A 15,863-nucleotide genomic window follows, 5' to 3' on the forward strand; every position below is an offset into this window, starting at 1 on the left:
AGGAAGGCGTGCAAACGCCCAGCACGTGGGCAGGAGGTGGGAACAGGACCCTGCAGGAACTCCACGCGGTTCTGCTGGTAGTGCTGCGTGCATGTGTGCGTGCACGTGTGTGCGTGTATGTCTGTGTGCGTGTGTATGCATGTGTGTGCGCGTGTGTGTGCGTGCATGCGTGCCTGTGTGCATGAGTGCGTGCTGCTGGGTCCCGCAGGCGGGTCCAAGGGTGGCCTGACTGGCTGGTCCAGGACAGCCCCCCAGTGCATAGGCTTGGAAACCGGGTCCTGCCAGGGAGGCTGAGGGGGGAGGGCTGTCCTGGGGGGGGAGAGCAGGGAGGCCTGGACCCTCGGGTGTTAGGGGAGGGCGTGCGCAGGGCACCGGCCCCCCTCAGGCTGCTCTTCAGGAGGGACCGTGTTCGAGGGCGGGTTTGGAGGTTTGGGGCTCCCGTGTCCCTCCCTCTGCCCTGTGGTGCCCTGCGACACCGCTTCAGAGACTCCAGTGTTGGGTGGGGACTTGCATTGACCATCATACGCTGGCTTCTAGCTTTTCTGTCGGCTGCCTCCAGAGACGTTCGTCCCCCGGGGCAGCGGCTGAGCTCACCCCGTTCCTCTCACTCTGCAGAACGGCTACACTCCCCTGCACATCGCCGCCAAGAAGAACCAGACGCAGATCGCGTCCACGCTCCTCAACTACGGGGCCGAGACCAACGTGGTGACCAAGCAGGGCGTGACCCCGCTGCACCTGGCCTCCCAGGAGGGCCACGCGGACATGGTCGCCTCGCTCCTGGACAAGGGCGCCGACATCCACACGTCGACCAAGGTATTCCGCTTTGTCTCTGGTTTCGGCCACAAGCCTTTGGGATGAGTGTACGGAGAAGCCGTCGGTGCGGACGTGGACAGAGCGAGGGGTTGTAAGGAAGGCGGGCCTGTGACGGATTCCAGGGCAGCTGAGGACTGGCCGTGGGGCCGGGAAACCACGGAGCCAGGACAGGCGCACAGATTGTGGTGCGTCCTCGCGCCCTGCCTTTCCCTGTGAGCCCGTTACAGTCCGTCCCTCTGGGAGCTGCCTTCTGTGCCCGTCTGAGTGTGCGGTCACTCCCAGAGGCCCAGGGCTCGGGCCGTCGGTCCACGCTCTGTCCTGCCTGCTCGTTCTGCCTGCAGTCCTAACTCCAAAGCCTGGAGGAAGGTGGCGGTGCCATCTTGGGCCGTCTTCCTGCTGGTCCGTGCCCACTGCCCATGCCCCTCTCCAGCCCTGAGCCTCAGGAGCTCTGTGCACGGGGCAGGGACACCGTGGAACTAAGGTCCTGAGCCCCCTTCGCCTGGCGTGGGTGCTGGTCAGGGAATCGCTGTCTGTGATAAAGCGCCCAGTCATCTCAGCCTTTCCCGGAGAATGGCCTGTGGACACACACAGTCACTGCAAAAGAATAAGAGTCGGGCTCTAGCCGGTTTGGCTCAGTGGATAGTGTTGGCCTGTGAACTGAAGGGTCCCAGGTTCGATTCCAGTCAAGGGCACGAACCTCGGTTTCAGGCTCGATCCCTGCCCTGGTCATAGCATGTGTGGGAGGCAACCAGTCGATGTTTCTCTCTCTCTGTTTCCCCCCCTCCCTTCCATTCTCTCTAAAAATCAATAGGAAAATGTCCTCGGGTGACGATTAACGGCAACAACAAAAATAGAATGAGGGTCAGGGACAGTACATCATTCAGTATGCAAACGTGACTTTTACACGGACACGTTTGCCCCTGCATCTGTTTGTGAACCCCTGTTATCCACCTGTCTGTCTTCACGTGTGTCTAATCCACTGACGCAGCTGCAGCTGTGAAAGTATCTCAGGAATAAGCGAAACCAACGACAAAGTGTCTCATTGCTTTAGGAAAGCACACGACGTCTTTTCCTGTTTTAGACCAGCTGGAGCCAGTAAGTTCACGTTCTCAGGAATAGCCATGGTACAGCATTGATACGCTCTTCCTTGTCCAACCCCCGTGTAGTAACCAACGAACAAGCCCAGCCCTTACACACAAGGCCTGCTCGCTGTGCAGCCGGAGAAAGATCTTCTCTCTGTGCTGTTGGTTCCTGAGGAGCCCGTGGCTGGAGATCACGGGTTTTGGAGACATGGCTTAGCCGCCCTGGCCTCACCTGGCTGTGGAGACAGGCCTGCCGATTTTAACTGGGTGTGCCTTGGCGAGGGCTGCCGGCTCCAGGATGATCCCGCTGCTTCCGTCTGAGCGGGAGAGAGAGACGGAACGGATAGACTGCGCTGAACAGGACGCTATGGGGCAGAAACTGCCCACTGATAGGCTCAATTCCTGGCATGTGAATGGAACTCAAAAAACACCTGTGACACAGACTAGTGATTCAGCTTTTAAAGATGCTCTTTAGCCCGGCCAGTGTGGCTCAGTGGTTGAGCACCGACCTAGGAACCAGGAGCTCACAGTTCAAATCAGGACACCTGCCTGGGTTGTGGGCTCGATCCCCAGTGAGGGGCAAGCAGGAGGCAGCTGATCAGTGATTCGCTCTCATCACTGATGATTCTAGCTCTCTTTTTCTTCCTTCTTCTCTGGAAAAAAAAGTGCTCTTTAAATTTCTATCTTGATGGGAGCTACTTACCCCCATGTGGAGGCTGCCAGATTGTGGCAGAGACTGAATGCGCCTCTCCCCTCCGGCCCCTGGGCCCTGTGCCTGACTGATTGTGAACAGTGCTCCACTGGCATATCCGGTTAAAGCCGTCCCTGGTGCTCACACGCCAGGCATTCTATGTAAAACTGGCCAATTGATGGTGCTGTGTACAAACGATGGGGCCACCTCTTATTTAGCCCCTGGAGGACCCTAGACAGCAGTGCCCTGCCTTCGGGCTGGAGAAAGCCATGCTGAGCTCATTCCTGTAACGACATTTGTGCACCGATGTGCGGATTTATTGAGGGAAAGGCAGACTGTTGCAGTGCTTATCAGGTAGAAGTGGTGGCTGGTGGGCCAGTTAAGTGAATAAATGGACTCAGCCAGAGGCACAGATGGGCTGAAGGGCGTGTTCCTGGGAGCACCTTCGCTGACTTGTTTTAATGTCGCGGGTCATGATGTAAGTGCCCAACAGAGAAAACGATTGGCTGACAGTGTTGGGGAGCAGAGGACCTGCCTTGAGTGGAAAGTGGCCATAACTTAGGGGGTTTGTCTTTAATTTCAAAAGATGTGGTTTCCAGGGAGAAGCTGTAATTGCAGGACTTTTTTCAAGATGGGATATTACAGACTATCAGTGCATCGTCTCCACCATACCTGCCGCCCCATTCTCTCTGCAGAGTGGACTCACGGCCTTGCACCTCGCAGCCCAGGAGGACAAAGTGAACGTCGCTGACATTCTCGTCAGGCACGGGGCGGACCAGGACGCCCACACGAAGGTACAGGCTCCTGTCACTGTGGTGGGTCCCACCCTAGGTGACTCCCAGCCACCACATCGGGGCACCCACGTCCCTGTCCCCCTCCTCACAAGTCCGTCCTGCTCACACACTGGTGGGCCTCCTGCTCCCAGAACCAAGTCCAGATGGAGAGAGGAGTAGAGATCCCAGTGCTGCGCCCACACGGCCTGCTCCCTGCTGCTCAGCCAGGCAGTGACCTGCTTTCTCCTGCACCCACTCCCTCCGTGCCCTTGGCTGACGTGGCTTTACCCTCACTTTGCCATGAACCCCGCATTCCACCTCTGCTGCATTTTCCTGCATCCCCGCCTGGCTGTCTCTGGCCTCATCTCTCCCACCTGTTTTCAGATCCCACCATCTGTGCCCCTGTCTTAGCTCTTTTTCAGGTTAAGTCACATGCATGCTTGGTCTCCTTTGCTGGTGTGAAGTCCTTTGTTCCCAATCTGCTCCCCCGTGTTTGTGTCCACAGGATGCACACCTAAGTAATATCTGTACAGTCAGTCTCACACCCATTAAGTAATAGCTGTGCAGTCAGAGTGTGTCACACCCGCTAAGTAATAACTGTACAGTCAGTGTGTCACACCCACTAAGTAATAGCTGTACAGTTAGAGTGTGTGACACCCACTAAGTAATAACTGTACAGTGTGTCACACCCACTAAGTAATAGCTGTACAGTCAGAGTGTGTCCCACCCGCTAAGTAATAACTGTACAGTCAGGTAGAATGTCTTGCTGGGACTGAAACTCTGCCCCCCCCCCCAAGGTGTAATTAGTGAGTGATCATTTGCTTGTTTATTGTTATTACAGCTCGGTTACACTCCTTTAATTGTGGCCTGTCACTATGGAAATGTGAAAATGGTCAACTTCCTTCTGAAGCACGGAGCCAATGTCAATGCCAAAACCAAGGTAAATGCTGTTCTCCATTTCTTTCACAAAAGTTTCAGCCACGTGGACGCTCCGTGCGCTCACTGTCATACACACGTGCTTTTATGTTAGTTTTTTATAGTGATTCTGAGCACACCATGTAGGTTGTGCAAGGGGCTGAGGCTTTTCGTTCTAATAATCGTAAGAGCCTGTAGGCTGGGCTCAGAGCTGGTGTCAGTTCAGGGAGCTGACGAGCTAGCACCTCAGCCTAGGGCCCTGCTGGGATGCTGCGCCTCCGGTCTTGGCCCTCCCAGCCCTCACCCGAGGAACCACAGATGGGCTGAGACCCAGTGCCTTCCTCTTTTTAAAGGAATCCTCACGAAGGAGTGAGAGAGAAAGAAAACCAGTGAGAGAGAAATACCTGCCGGCTGCCTCCTGCATGCCCTCTACTGGGGATCAAACCCACAACCTGGGCATGTGCCCTGACGGAATTGAAGTGGGGACCTCTTGGTTCATGGGTTGAAGGTCAGCCACGGAGTCACACCGGTCGGATCCCACGTCTGCGTTACACTGAATTCACGGAACCTGTCTGAGGTCACAGAGCAGGAGCAGTGGGATCGGAGCTCAGACCCAGGCGCTGTGTGTGGTGCAGGCCCGGGCTCTTCGCGCTCGCAGGTCTGAAACTCAGCAGCCTCGCTCCTCCCCCTGACCTTAGTCCGTGCTGCCTCCTCCTCCCGCGTGCTCCTGACCCGGACCCAGTCCCCCTCCCGTTCTTCCTAGCCTCCTAGTGTGACCTGACCTAACGTAACCTTCAGGTGACACCCACCCCTCCCTACAGCTCGTCACTGTCCCCAACGCCTAGGACCCCATGCTGCTCATGGCCTTCCCTCTCCTCCCTCAGCTGCTCTCCTCCTCAAGTGGCTAAATCTCACCTCAGCCACCTCCATGATGCTTCCTGCAGAACCTTTTTCCTTTAATCCTCACCCAAGGGCATGTTCTCATCATTCAGAGAGAGAGGCAGGAAGAGGGAGAGAGAGAAACATGGACTGGTTGCCTCCCATCCCTGCCCCGACCGGGAATGGAGCCTCCGTGGCCCTGCTGTGCACAGGACAGTGCTCCAACCAGCGGAGCCCCAGCCGGGCAAACTCAGAGCCTTCCGTCCGACTCCAGCAAGAAGAGCCGCTGCCTGTTCGAGTTCTCCTGAACTTGGCGAACGGCGACTGTAAGCGCTGCCTCACACGGGCGCTAGCGCCACACGGGTTTGCTGGGCCAGCTCCACAGAGCACGTGGGCGGAGCTTCCTGCTGGAGTCAGGGACGCTCGCGCCATGGCAGAGCCTGGCGACGCTCACGCGTGTTGTCACGTGTTGGTTGTTGCGTGGTTATAAGCTGGGAAGCCAGGCGTCCCGCGATGAAGCATTGGCCTCCTGGGGTTTGGTCTGCACTCAAATGGATTTTTGGTTGAGAGAAAATTCTCATTTTAACTTTTCAGTTTTTTTTTGTTTTTTTTGTGTGTTTTTTTTTCATCGATGTCAATTTTATTTGCTTTTGGAAGTAAATGTATCTTATGTGTCTTCAGTGGGTAAACACACACCTTCAGAGGATGTCCTTTTAGCAAACAGGGTTTTTTCACAGAGAATGACATTTTGTAGAAGGAAGTCTTTTTTCATATCTCATGTGTAACCATAGTTACTAAAATGGGTTGCTATGAAAATACAAACAGATATTGACTTTACTACTGAAACTTTCGTGACTTGGTGTAAACATTTGGCAAAGTGAACTTCTTTCATGGAACTGCTCGTCACTTAGAATTAGAATTGAACCCTGTAACAGCAGCTTGAGGCAAACAGGTTGGATTAATTATAGGATAATTTGCAAAGAGAGTTGTGAAGTCCATGTGTAAGGCAAGCATGTCAAACTCAAAGACTAACACGGGCCAAATGAATGAGGCCTGCGGCCTGCGAGTTTGACATGCTGGGTGTAGAGCCTTTGTGAATTAGACTCTAAGGCAGTGATGGCGAACCTTTTGGGCTCGGCGTGTCAGCATTTTGAAAAACCCTAACTTAACTCTGGTGCCGTGTCACATATAGAAATTTTTTGATATTTGCAACCATAGTAAAACAAAGACTTATATTTTTGATATTTATTTTATATATTTAAATGCCATTTAACAAAGAAAAATCAACCAAAAATATGTCATAGGTTCACCATCACTGTTCTAAGGTGAAAAGTCTCAGAGAAAGAAAGACAGTGTTTGCTAGCATTTTCCTGTCACTTCAGAGAAACGAAAGAAAAATGGTGTGGACTGCATATCTGATCCTTCTCAGAATTCGAAGTTTTGGCGTTTTCATTTGTAACGAGAGGTCAGAGGTCAGGGGTGCTGGTTGTGGGGAGAAGTGCTGGTCGGGGGCTCCCAGCAGGATGGGCCTAAGGCGGCGGGTGGAGCTTCAGCCAAATGGTCTGCAAAGCCTGTGAGCTGCCCCGAGCCCCGGGAACACTTCCACGGACGTCTTTCTGGCCGCAGTGCCCACGTAGACCGTGTCCCGCAGTCGGTTCGAGCTGCTGGGGCAAGAACATGGCCGTGGCGGCGTCGACTGGGTAGCACGGGTCTCCTGTGCAGCCCAGGCGTGTCTGCAGGTGCTGCCGGGCCTGGCCAGGTGACGGCTCCGTGGGCACATCTGTGAACATGGTGGGAAGGAGGGATGTTTAGAAGAACTCTCACTTCTTCCAGGCTCCTCGGTGCCCACAGGTGATGTGACGGGAGCAGTGTCTCTGTGACCGTTACGTTTCCCAGGTTCCTGGGTCATTCCCGGGATGCATGGACACGGACACGCTCAGACCGTGGGTCACAGGCGTGGACACAGCCCCCAGACAGAAGGCCACAGTGATGGGGGATGTAGCAGGGACAGCAGGGGGACGTGGAGGGACAGCAGGGGGATGTGGAGGGACAGCAGGGGGACGTGGAGGGACAGCAGGGGACGTGGAGGGACAGCAGGGGGACGTGGAGGGACAGCAGGGGACATGGAGGGACAGCAGGGGGACGTGGAGGGACAGCAGGGGGGACGTGCAGGGACCGCAGGGGGACGTGCAGGGACAGCAGGGGGACGTGCAGGGACAGCAGGGGGACGTGGAGGGACAGCAGGGGACATGGAGGGACAGCAGGGGGACCTGGCGTCCTGTGTGCACAGTAGACACATGCAGATGGAGAAGCGTGTTGCGTGCTGGTCGCGAAGCAGCTGTGACACCATATCGCAGGGACAGACGCTCTGGCAGGTTCATGGTTGACGGCTACGCAGCACACAGAGCACAGGGTGGATCTGATAGACGTGGAAGCTTCTGTCGGGCGAGGCCAGCGGATAAGGGTAGCGCAGCTCTGGCTGCCATGACCTTCTCCACGGGCCTGGCTGTGGCGTGGCCGTGAAGGAACTCCTTCCCCCCGTTCCCAGTTGTGTCCCCCGACACGGGGCTGTCCCTTACTCTGCCCGCTTCCCTGCACCGGCACGTCCAGAGCCGGGCGGCCCTGCTCACCTCACGGCTCCTCCTCACTTCCTTGGAGGCGAGCCCGGCCAGGTGGGGACAGGACCAAAATGTAAAGACCGTGGGTCAGAGTGGGCCTCCCACGACCCCCCTCAGGGGAAGGAACTTCCAGACCGAGGTCCGGAGAGTGAGCCCTGAGTGACCCGTGGGGAAGCCGCCCGGGCCGGGCACAGTGGCGGTGACACCTGCAGCTCTCGGCCGTCTCCTCGCCACCGCTGCTCCCCCGTGGTGGCCGGGCTCACGTTTCCATGCTCACGGCTCAGAACAGTGTCGGAGATGCCCGTCGCCTGTCTCCCTTTATTCACGGGGCAGGAGGTGTGCGGGCGTGTGTGCTGCTGGGAGCGGGCTCCTGGGGCGGCCGCCCCCATACACAGCATTGTCCTAAGTAAGATGGCCTTGAACGCAGACTGACCGGCTTCTCCTCCTCCTCCCTCTTTGTCCCCCCCCCCCCCCCGGGGCACGCCCCTGCACCAGGCCGCACAGCAGGGCCACACACATATCATCAATGTGCTGCTGCAGCATGGGGCGAGGCCCGATGCCACCACCACGGTAAGGCCCCCCGCACCCCGGTCCCTCTGCCACGGCCAACGCCAGGGGTGGGGGGGACCCTCTGTTAGTGCTGCTGAGTCACCTCTGACTCCCGGGGACCCGTGAATGGTGCTGCCCGATGCCCAGCTCACCGCCCTGCGCAGCCTGGAGGCTCAGCCTGTGGCTCTTCCGTGAGCCCCTCCACCTCCTGTTTGGGCTCCTCTTCTCCTGCTGCCTCTGTTCCCAGCATCGTTGTCTTTTCCAAAGCCCCGCCTCCTCACGAGGTGTCCGGGGTAGGACAGCGTCCGTGTGTCACCTGCCCCAGCCGTGCTCAGGCTGAGCAGAACAGGGTGCCGCAGTCCCCACCCCTCCTGAGATGGGCCCCCACCCTCAGGCCCCAGCTCTGGGGTAGCCTCGGTGCGGCTGGGGTATAGTGGACTGGGCTCGGGGGCTGGAGGCTGGGCCCAAGGCTTCCTCTGGCTCAGACAGGCTCCTGGGACAAGGGGCCATTAAGATGTAAACGAGGTGGTGTGATTCACCCTGGCTCCCCAGGCCTGCGCAGGGGCCTGCTGTTTGCTGTGGTGTCTGCGCACAGGGACTGTGCTGAGGCGGCCTGCCCTCCCGGAACTGGCCTGTCCTGGGGAAGGCGGGCCCTCAGCCAGGCTGGGTCTGGAGGCCTCCCTTTCCCAGCACCATCCAGCCCCCAGAGCTGACCACCCAGGGGTTAAAGCCGCAAGTGCTTCTCGTTAGGAGGAGGGGCAGATGCAGCTTGTTGTGTTTCCATGGTGACCCGCTCTCCAGGCTGGAGAAGTTACCAAGACACATTCAGATGTGATGGTGAAAACGAGTTGGAGGAGGCGCTGGCTCCTGGGGCGGTGAGCTCACTGGCTCCATTCTCTCTCTCTCCCTCTCCCTCTCTCCCCCTCCCTCCCTCTCTCTGAAATCAACACACACACACACACACACACACACACACACACACACGTATTAAAAAAAGAGCCCTGGCCATCGCTAAGCGGCTGGGCTACATCTCGGTGGTCGACACCCTGAAGGTTGTGACGGAGGAGGTCACCACCACCACGACAGTGAGTAAGGGGCCCAGGGCTTCTGCTTGAGCCCAGCTTTCCCGTCGCGCCCTCTCCCCTCACCCCACGTCCTGCGCCGCAGCCTCAACTTCTGGGGGTGAATCTGGGCAGCACGGAGGGCCACAGCGGGAGGGCACGCACAGGCAGCGGCCGAGCTCCTGCGTCTTGCACATCCCGGTGGAGTGTGTGAGTGTGAGTTCACAGGGCCTAGTTGTTTTTCCCTGCTCCTCTGCCCTCGAGCTGAGGTTGGGTGTGACCTCAGCTGCCAGCCGAGGGGCAGGACAGTCCTGGCAAACTTCTCATTTGAGCAGAGGACGCAGCCCCGGGAAGGCCCTGGTCCCTGCTGTGCTCACGGCTGGTCTGAAGGTTCCCCGGAGACCCGTTCTGCCCCACGTCCTCTCTGTCTCTGACTATGTTTTATTCAAAAAGAGTTGAGTGCGCTTAGTAGGGAAACAGTCTGTTAGGGCAGGGTGCATGGCCTCTGCCCACAGGGCTGGGGGACTCAGAGCGGGACCAGGGTCCTGGGGCTGGGGCCTGCGGAGCAGAGCGGGGTGCCTCCCAGGGCTGTTCTCTTTGCATCGACTTGTTGGTGACTTTTCTGAAGCTGCAGACAACAGCTCGGTGGCTTGTTTGGAAAGTGGATAAGTGGACAGTAGAGCACTGGGCCCTGCGGTCAAACCTCGGCCAATACGAACACTGAAGGAGGTTCCAGCAACAGCCCAAGCGCAGACGGTGGGTCAGGTGGGAGGTGGGAGGAAGGAGTGTGTTCCCGGGGCGACAGCAGCCCCGTGACACAGCAGTGGGTGAGCACAGCTGCTGGGACCTGTCCTGTGTGGGGGAAGTCGGGTTTATTTCTGGACGCGAGGCGATGTCGCAGACGCAGAGGGTCATGCCACTTGTTTTCTCAGGCAGTTTTAAAGCCTGTGCCCCTGTGCCACAGTATTTTTAAAGAATTTTTTAATCCTCACCTGAGGATATGATTTCATTGACTTTAGAGAAAGGGGAAGAGAGAGGGAGGGAATCGTGGATGTGAGAGAGACATCGATCAGTTGCCTCCCATATACATCCTGACCAGGGACAAACCTGCAACCTGTGTGCCCTGCCTGGGAATCGAACCCACAACCTTTTGGGGTACTGGAGGAGGCTCCAACTGACTGAGCTACCTGGCCGGGCTATTTTTAAACGTTCAAAGTGAAGTTTCTTCAAGAAATTACGTAGGAGAAACACAGGCCCGTTTCTGCTCACACTCACCCTGAGTCACTGCGAGGTGAATCGTAGTGGCCGTCCTTGCTCCCTGCCTTCTCAGACCCGGAGCGTCTCCCTCCGCAGTGGGGAGAGTTTTGTCCTGTTTGGCACCTTTGAAGCAACGTGGGCATCCCAGGTGGCCAAGCACGTCTGTTCTTACGACTCCTTTTCTGGGCACTTGGGCCGTGTGTGCATCTTATCAGGTTCCAGCGAGGGGTGCGCTTGCATCCTTTTCTGTATCTTGTGCTTTTTTCCCTTCCATTCGCCTCATTAATCCACCTGAAGGGTTTCTGGGTAGAAACCAGTGCTGAGGAGTGGTCAGCGGTGAAGACATCACCTCCCCCAGCAGCAGCTCCACATGGTGGCCTGGAGGGTGGCACATGGGTTCTTTAAGGAAAAAAATTCTTCTTTAGCTCAACAAAACGGTGGGTCAGATGTGTCCATTGTTAGAGATGGCAGCTCTGTCACTTAGAGTGAGAGACCCACGCTACACAGGCCACGTTTATCACGAGGTAGTCAGCGTTCTAAACACTGGCCACAGGTTCTCAGACACACGGCCAGTCCCCACACCCAGCTCGGAGGGCTCAGCACCCTGTGAGCCAGAGACACGGCCAGTCCCCACCCCCAGCTCGGGGGCACGAAAGCCTCAGAATCCTGTGGGCTGTGTTTCTCCTCTGTGACTGCTGTTCTCACGCTGCCGAGCTGAGCGCTGCCCCAGCAGAACCACCGGACCCTGCAGGTGAGAAGCCCCTGACAGATACAAGGCCCCTGGCATGCGCTGCAGCGGGGTCAGCGGGGTCAGCGGGGAAGGGTCTCCCTGGCCGCGTGGTCTAATGCAGCGGCTGCCAACCGGTGGTCTGTGGATCACTGCTGGTCCGTGAGGCCCGAAAGGGTGGCGACCGCTGATGCGCCTGTGTTCCTCCTGCCTCTCACGTCAGTTCTTCTCTCGTGGGTGCAAGTCTGTTGTTTTCTGAAATGGAATCGGGGTTAAGCGTTGAAAAATGAACGTACTCCTCTCTGTTACGCGAGTCTTGCGCGTCTGCTCTTGGGGACGAGATTTTCATTCCTTCCTCCGCACAGCAGTGTCATCGATGACGCTAACACGCAACAAAGCTCCGGAGCTGCAGGGGTGCGTCTAGGGTTCAAGTTGAGTTTGTTGGATCCCGAAGCCCATGCTCTTAACCCTCCGGCATCACAGAGCTTGGCTCTGCTAAAAGGAGCTTCGCAGGAATGTTGCGAAAGAAAATTTTTCACCTAATTTTCAATTTAAGAAAAACCCTCTTACCTGGACCCTTTGTGTATGTTCACGGAAGCATCATGTTCAGTATCATTTCCGAAAGTCCACAGACTCACTAAAATAACAGCCATTCACCATGACAGGCAAACAGCACAGACAACTTAATAATTATGTAAAATTAAATTAAATTAAATTTTACGCTGTCACCTCTTCAATGGAAGAGTTGACCGACAGCTGCACAGCCGACAGACATCGCCTCGGATTCGTAGGACGTGCCCTGGAGCAGCCACGTGGGTGTCTGAGCTGCGCCCCCTCCGAGGTCTTCCCCCAAAGCCCTTGTGCAGGGAGAGGCGTCGGGCAGCCGCTGGGGAAGGAGAAGTCGCGGCTGCACACGTGGCGGAGGCGTTTGGAATCATGGCTGTTTCCCTAACCTTTGCTCCGTGAGGCGCCGGGGCAGGGGCAGCTCGCCCCGGTGGTCACTGTGCGGGAAGGGGCGTTGGGACGGGGGGGCCCCCGTTTCTGGCGGTGGAGCAGGAGGCAGTCTCCCGAGGCTGCTGGGAGAGCCGTGAGATGCAACCCAGGCGGCCCCTATGGATCAGCTGTCAATTCTACGTATTATTTGCATAATTTTAAAGTGACCCACCCTCTTTTATGCTGTGTGTAACCACTGATAGGCAGCGCCTAAAGCACGGAATAAGCCGCCGCCATGAAATGGCGTCGTGTTGTCGTTTGAATGCTGGGGAATTCTTTGGCAGCCGTTAAGAAGATGCCAGTGTTCCGAGTTCCACCTCTTCCCCAGCGGGAGCGGGATCGCCGCCGCCGATGCTGTGATGCCTGTCCCCCAGCGACAGCCTTCGAGGCGGAGTCGGGCATTTCCTGGGAATCTAGTCCGTTGCCCAGAAGGCTTGGTGTCCGTCTGCACGAGGAGCGTCACTCTGCACTCTGCTGTGTGTGCCCCCCGGAACACCCACATCTGTGACGCTTGCTTATCCCGTGTGCCATTATCTTAAAGAGACAGGACGCTGAGAACAGAACCTTCTAAACTTTTCACATAATTTTTCCAGGTTAATAACATCTGTGTAGCGAAGCTTAAAGCCCTACACAACCTGCTTCCTGTGTCTCAGTGGCTTTTGGTGAAGACTCTACTCTCATTTCGAGATTCATTATTTTAAACTTCCCGTAACGATGCCAGTGGATGTCTGAAACAGCTCCTGGCCCACAGTGGCCACTCTGCTTCCCTGGTGCCTGGGTGACCAAACGCCCAGGCTCTCCAGCGTTCGATACCTTAGTACCGAGTTACAGTAGAACAGCTCATGCCAGCGGGTGTGTAGTGAGCACCGACGTATGCCAGCCACTCTTCTCAGGGCTCCTGTATGTATTATCTCATCTGATCTTCATAACAACTTGGGAGCAGTGTTGTTACCACTGTTCACAGATGAAGAAATGGAGGCCTGGAGAAGCAAGGGCCTAGCAAGGCCTCACAGCTGACAGGGGAAGTTCACATTGGAGCCTGGTCCTCCCCCCGCAGCTGGGAGCTGGGAGCGTGGCCGGGAGGCTGACCAGCCACACACAGGCCAGGGCGCGAAGAGGGGACCAGCGTCCCCCCTCTGGGCCCAGAAGACCCGTTTTCTGCCCAGACAACCTACGTCTTTCACATGGTTTACCCCGTCTTTTCCCCTGGCTTGGTTTTTAATAAATTGCATATGTTCATTGCTCCTCTAAGGCTTTTCTGGAGTTCAGTTCAGGGAGGCCCTGAGCACGGTGAGCCGCCTGCTCCGTACGATTGGCCGTCTGTGCCACTGGGAACGAGTTGGCTGTTCAAGTGGGAACTCGCAGCAGCGGGCTTTCTCTGGTGCCGCCTCGCGGGTCCGTGGCCTTTTGTCCTCGGGAGGACGTGGGTTTTCATGAGAGAAAACCAGAGAAAGAACTTCAGACAGACAGGCCTTGGGCCGACGCGGAGTCTGGCTCCCCTGGCTCCCCTGGCTCCTGGCGTCGGCTGGGAGTTTGTTTTCAGGCACGAATGCTCTTTCTCTTCGCAGACTATCACTGAGAAGCACAAGCTGAACGTTCCCGAGACCATGACCGAGGTGCTGGACGTCTCTGACGAAGAGGGTGAGGCTTTCTCTGCGTTCTCTGGGGCCTCTGTCCTGGTCCCGCGGGAAGCTGGCCCGTCTTCGGGGACAGCCGGGCAGTGGGTGTGGGCGCCAGCGGCTTCACTAGAAAGTCATGTGTTCACCTTGGTTACATTGACGTTTGCCATTTGGGGAAGGAGGATCCATTAGTCTATTTTCAACTGGTGTTAGCCTTTTTGTCTTGTAAGTAGCCGGCCTGGGAAGGGGAGAGGCTGGGAACTGGGCCATCTGTGAACATACCTGCCTGATAGGACAATTGTTAGCATATGGGGAGGAGGGTTGTTTGTTTGTTTTGTGTGGTTTTTTTAAATAGATTTTTATTGGTTTCAGAGGGAAAGGGAGAAGGAGAGAAATAGAAACATCAACAAGGAGAGAGGATCATTGATTGGCTGCCTCCGCATTCATATGTGTGCACCACCCTGGGTTTTGTGGGGTCACTTTTTTTCATTCATATCTTGAACAGCTCTTAAGCAGTCTGGTGACCACGTTATTGATGGGGAAGTACTTAGTGACTCAGGTACCTTCAGAGGAAACTATTGGAGTGAAAGCTTTTCTTTGCTTTTAATTTTTCTTAACTGCATAGAAGCAACGTGCTTAATATTTAAATCTGGGTGCCTAACACTAACTGTTCCTTTTGAAACAGCATGTATAATACAAGTGAGGTGGTGTGAGACGGGGCAGGGGTGTGAGACGGGGAGGGGGTGTGAGACAGGTGAGGGGCTGTGAAACGGGTGAGAATAGTGTGAGACGGGGAGGGGGTGTGAGACGGGTGAGGAGGTGTGACATGGGTGAGATGGTTGTGTGATACAGGTGAGATTGTGCACTTGAGTGTGGATTTTACTAACTTGTAAGGTTAAAGCCATGATTTGCTTCTGCTATATTAATGATTTTGCAACTATCATTGAGACTTACTAACATAGTTAAATTATCTAGTGACCTCTATGAGTATTTTCTCCAAAGTAATATTTCTTCTTAGAATACAGATTTAGAGAAACAGTAAGTCTTTGATAAGTTGACATTGAGCTAGCAACAACTGAGTTAGTTTGCTTGGCGTGAACGTAGGTTAAATCGTTGGTGAAGGTACGGTTTGATGTGGTGAATGTGTTAGGTGAGGAGTGACATGCCATCCTAAGGCAGCTAGGACTGGGTGTAGATGACTTTCAGCCACTTTGAAGGGACCGCAGGGCACAGCGTCTTCTATGCGACAGACCGCCTTCCCTGGCCCCTTCCCTTCATCAGGAGAGCAGACCAAGTCTTCCCACATGTTAACAAACTCACACACGTTTCTCTGAAAACCACTGAGGCTTCTTTCCAAACCAGACAACACCTGTGTTTAGGGAAGCTAATGCTTAGAGCGGATCCTGGAATCTTTTTCTCCCAATTTACTTGACTCACAAAAGCACTGCTAGTCACGATTTACACGTTAAGAAGGGGACAGTGGGGCAGATGCGGCTGCGGCCTGTCATGAATGTCTGAGCCGCTCCACCTGTCACTGCGCGCAGACCCCGGCTTCCTTCCTTGGCCGCCTCGCTCACCAGCACAAGTGTGTCCTCTCGCCCAGTTATTCCACACAGCACCCTCAAAGGACTCGTGTTCCTCTTGCGCTCACACCATTCTGGGCCCCTGACCCTCACGCACGCTTCTCACCAGAACCCCCACCACGCCTGCCACCAGAGCTGCCCCAGACAAGCTTCGCTGGAACCTTCGAAGGGACCACAACAGACGAGCACCAGCTTGGTGGCTCGTATTTACCGCCCCTGCTCTGGGGGCCGGCGCCCTCGGGGGCCTCTCCGCTTCGGTGGCTGCAGCGACCCTGAGCCCTGGCCCTGAGCCCTGCGGCTGGC

The 15,863-nt window shown here is 56.0% G+C and overlaps 1 protein-coding gene across 1 annotated transcript in view; it reads left to right on the forward strand.

The window, feature by feature from the left end:
- ANK2 (ankyrin 2, neuronal) overlaps window positions 1–15,863 on the forward strand; it is a 114,944-nt gene that overhangs the window by 28,132 nt on the left and 70,949 nt on the right. Inside the window, exons 10-17 of the mRNA XM_014550536.1 lie at window positions 616–813; window positions 3,282–3,380; window positions 4,201–4,299; window positions 5,174–5,181; window positions 8,251–8,341; window positions 9,122–9,195; window positions 9,318–9,405; window positions 13,927–13,999. Coding sequence (XP_014406022.1) covers window positions 616–813; window positions 3,282–3,380; window positions 4,201–4,299; window positions 5,174–5,181; window positions 8,251–8,341; window positions 9,122–9,195; window positions 9,318–9,405; window positions 13,927–13,999 — 730 coding nt within the window. The remainder of the gene's footprint in view (window positions 1–615; window positions 814–3,281; window positions 3,381–4,200; window positions 4,300–5,173; window positions 5,182–8,250; window positions 8,342–9,121; window positions 9,196–9,317; window positions 9,406–13,926; window positions 14,000–15,863) is intronic.

The sequence above is a fragment of the Myotis brandtii genome, unplaced genomic scaffold (assembly GCF_000412655.1).
Source record: "Myotis brandtii unplaced genomic scaffold, ASM41265v1 scaffold603, whole genome shotgun sequence".
In the NCBI taxonomy this organism is placed as follows: Eukaryota; Metazoa; Chordata; class Mammalia; order Chiroptera; family Vespertilionidae; genus Myotis; species Myotis brandtii.